This window comes from Fopius arisanus, unplaced genomic scaffold (assembly GCF_000806365.1).
Source record: "Fopius arisanus strain USDA-PBARC FA_bdor unplaced genomic scaffold, ASM80636v1 scaffold00091, whole genome shotgun sequence".
NCBI classification, from domain to species: domain Eukaryota; kingdom Metazoa; phylum Arthropoda; class Insecta; order Hymenoptera; family Braconidae; genus Fopius; species Fopius arisanus.
Window position 1 is genome coordinate 408,988 of NW_011887830.1, and position 4,376 is coordinate 413,363.

General features: G+C 32.7%; 1 protein-coding gene across 1 annotated transcript in view; it reads left to right on the forward strand.

Moving 5' to 3' along the window:
* Positions 1–4,376, forward strand: part of Dscam3 (Down syndrome cell adhesion molecule 3) — a 53,536-nt gene that overhangs the window by 26,038 nt on the left and 23,122 nt on the right. Inside the window, exon 2 of the mRNA XM_011311650.1 lies at positions 1,622–1,707. Within this exon, the coding sequence (XP_011309952.1) occupies positions 1,674–1,707 (34 nt within the window). The 5' untranslated portion in view covers positions 1,622–1,673. The remainder of the gene's footprint in view (positions 1–1,621; positions 1,708–4,376) is intronic.

Below are 4,376 nucleotides of genomic sequence, written 5' to 3' on the forward strand. Positions count from 1 at the left end.
GAATAGTTATGAAATAAGAGAACATAACAAGCTGAATACCCTCTGAATTTCTATGGCCCATACATTGTTATAGCAAGCCCCATAATTCTCGTCGTCTGCAGTTTCAATTGGATATCGTCATGACAAAAATAGGAAAAAAAAATTAAACACGTGGGTTATGGATTTTTTGACTCGCGAGATTGTAGACCTCGCCTGCAGCGCGCGGTACAACCCACCGGGGAGGCAAAAAATCTATTACGCACTTGTTGCGTAATATACTATTCTCATCATCATGTGCACATTTTTTCATTATTTTACGAAGAGCCTTTGGGGTTGTAGATAATGGAAAGTTTCGAAAATTCTTTTTATTAATTCGATTTATTAACCTAAAGGACGCATTGGATTATGGACAGGAATTAGTAAATAATAAAATTAAATAAAAAATTATGATTTTATTTAAATTTCAATTATTATGATTAAAATTGAAATTAAATAAAAAAATATTATTTTATTTAAATTTCAATTATTATTACTATTAAAATTAAAATTAAATAAAAAATCATTATTTCATTTAAATTTCAATTATTATTATTAAAATTGAAATTAAATAAAAAATTATGTTTTTTGTGCACCCATAACAAGTGCTCTCAATAGGTCGCCCTTCGTCCAAATTTTGAGACAATCTTGAAATAGAAATATTTCAGATTAATTTTTTACCCTGAGGATTATAATTAAATTTCTCAGGGAAATATACATGCATACGTTATTTTTCTTTAGGATAAGGCCCAACTGCTCGAGGTCTCAGAAATATACACGAGATACCATTAATTTCTGAATCTTCATCATACATTAAATTCTGAGGTATTAATTGGGTAGGGATGGAAGCTGGCAGAGGAAGGGTGGAAAAGGGACTGTTAGGTAGAAGGGAATTGACAAAATCTATTTGAGCTTTCGGAGAAACGCGGGAGACGGACAATAGCCGAGACCTCTTGGGTCTGTAGACACGAACAGGTGGAGAGTCCCGCTCAATGACTTCTCTCTTTCTACTGAGAATTTCTGAAATAGTCCATCCCCCTACTTTCAGATAAGAACCCTCTAACTTATCCCTTTTTTTGTGTTGACGACTCGAGAATCTTTTCGTTGTACCAAAAGCGAATGCGTGTACCGAAAGTGGTTAGCCTTACCCTTTTCCTAGATAAGAGTTGAAAGACTTCAATTCATAAATGTAAAAAAGCATTATGTCGAGAAATGTTGAGAGGCGAATATACTTTATTATTAATTAAGACGAAATCCCCGGGAGTTACTTATTTCACCCCTTTCCTCCCTTTTCAGGCTCCTCCCTTTTTCCTCCCCTTTTCCTCCTTCAAATATTATATTCATCAATATTTTATATATTTTAAGAATATGAATTATCATGAGAGTAAGTTATTGAATTAAAAGACTTATTCGTATCGTGGACAGCGAAGGAAAAATACAATTCCTCAGTAAATCTTATCGAGTGAATTATTATTATTATTACATACTCTTGTGCTCAAGATTTTTCAGAAGAATTTCTGAACTTGATTCACACCTTTCCCTGAGGTACATTTCTAATCCCACTATTTACATCTTTGTAATGATAATTATAATTGATTTGTTACAGAAGAATTCTCGACAATGCGTTGAATCAAAATAAATACTACATTGAGGGGAGAATGAATCTGACATCGCATTTGCTGCTACTCACAGGTAATTGAAAATCAAAATACCGTTATATTTTGCGTTGAATCCTGATGATAAACATCGTATCGGAGGTATCAAAAAATGCTGAGCAGTTTATTGAACTTTAAGTGGAATCGTGATGAATTTAAGATAGACAGGCATTTTCTCCGTATTTTCTTAACGTTTTTTGTTAGACAGTTACCAAGTTATCTCAGAGAATCAACTTCGAACATCATTTCGGACCTCAGCAATGGCGTTATATTAAGTTGCAGTGAGTTGTTCCAATCTTTGAGTTTATAACGGATGGTTGTTCTGAAACTTTTGATGGAAAAATTGTGGCGGCGGGCTTCGTTAAATTTACTTTGTCGATGTTTCAGATTTTACATCATCACTTTCAAGTGAAACAAAGATACGACTGTATAAAATATATAATTATAGTACCGCCGAAGAGACGACTTCACATGACGAATTAATTAAATATTATTCATTATTTTTTTTTTTTTAGAATTTAGAATTAGAATTTTATTTCCTTTGATGTTACAAATGGTTTTTCTTTGTTTCACATCTCCACTTGCCTTACCCTAAATACCTCCACTCTTTTCTCATATACTTTCTTATAGTATTTAACAAATCTTAAAAATTGGTGATTATTCATTATATAATATTGTACAATATCGGATAATAATCGTTATAATATTGTATATCAGATAACTATTGTTTCTATTTAGCACCTCTTATTATTAGTGCACACTGTGCACTAATTAATTACTCGTCGATGGAGCCCCTCTTCATTAAGGATTTATTGCTCTCGGTATACAGGATAAAATTGATAGATCGTTTCCGAAAAATGGCGAAGATTATTCTGTGCTATTCGGTTCAAACATTTATCTTCGCGTTTTTGCGGTATACTGGGATACAATGGATCAATTTTCACTTTCATGAAGAAGTCTTTGATTTTTTTATTGAGCTCAACCAACTTCTCTCATCCATGTTTAATAGAATAATTTAATGATTGAATGAGTAACAGATTATATTTTATATTGAATTTATATTGGATTATGGAGATCGAAATAAATGAACACTTGGAGAATTTTTAAGACTGAGAATTATTATTAAAAATTATAAGACTCTAGGCAATCAAGAGGTACTTTACTGAACGAAGACTTACAACGAACTAATTAAACATTACTAGTGAGGCCTACGTTAAACTCCTCTCCAGAGGGTAATATAATTTCTCCTTCCACTCTTAACCCTTGGATTTTTCTTTTTTGACCTTCTCTGGTCACCAGATGTATTTTGGGAAAAATCCGCAATTCACTTTCCCTTTTTTTTGTTATAACATAAAAGAAAGGTTCCACAGCAACAAAGAAATAAATATTTCCTAAATCCCGAGATCCAAGTAATTAATTAAAATTAATCAGTGAATCCTTAAAATATCGAGTAATCAATCGATAAGAGAGTAAGCCATTTTAGAATATTACCTGACATTTCAGGAACTCTGCATGATTCAGAATCCCACAAAGTGAGAATAGGGAGATAGAAAAAAAATGATACCAATACTCTATATATTGGACAAAAATCGATACATGAACTCGCGCAGGACGGAGGCGAGTGCAACTAGAACGGGTGTACCAATGCGTCTCTATTGCTCCTACGTCAACGTCTCGGCCAGTATTTTGCTGGAAAAAGCATTGTCCATAGATATAAGAGTAATATCGGACACCTCCGATTTTCTGTCGCCATCGTGACGAAGTTCCAACGAAATTTTTCTAATTCAGAGATTTTTCCTCTTGCAGTCTATTTCATCTCATGATCGAAATAAATAATTCGTATTGAGTATTCACTTATGGGCGTATCAAATTTATTTTTGGGAATTCTGTTTTGGTGTCATTAATTTTGAGCAACGGAAATAGAAGGGATGACTAGCGAAAGGTCATTCGGTATGTGCCCTAGGAATTCAGATTAGTAATCTGATCGTAAGGGGAGTTATTCCAATTTTTTTTAACTCTTTTTGGAAATTTATCAGACTTCAGGAGAAAAATATCTTGAAAACGGTTGATAAATAGTTCATGAATAAATTAAAAATACGGAATACTAATAGAAACAAGTTTTATCTTTTTAATTATTTAAATAATGAATTATACTGAATGTTAGAAATAGCGCCGAGACTGAACCCATTAAAAATTTAAATGTATGGAAATTAATTTGGAAATTAGAAAAGTTAATGGCAATGCGAGATACCTGTCGGGTTATGGTTTGTTTATGATAAAGTTTCTATAACTTTGTTTTAAAGAGAAAGACCGGTTCTTCATTCAGTCGGTACATTTTTTGTAACAAGGTTCCCGAAAGAAAGAGAGGTATTAAATTCTAATTAAAAGTTTTCACGGACGGGGTGCACTAACAAAATAATAATCATAAACAAATGTTGAAAAAACCGAAATCTGAGTTGGTAGTTTTATTCTAATTATTGCCAAATTGGTTCTCTCTGAAATGTTCAAGGGAGGAGACGCATCTTACCGTTTCCCGGTTTTGAGTGGTTTGAAAGGATAAGGAAAAGAACGGCATTTTCCTATGGCCAATGATAGCCAGAAAATTCGAAATTTTCAAAAAAGTATCAGGGGAACATGAAAATCAAAGAGGTATTCACTGAAATTTAAAAATGAAAAAATTTGTGAAAATGTATCAAGGGAGCATGA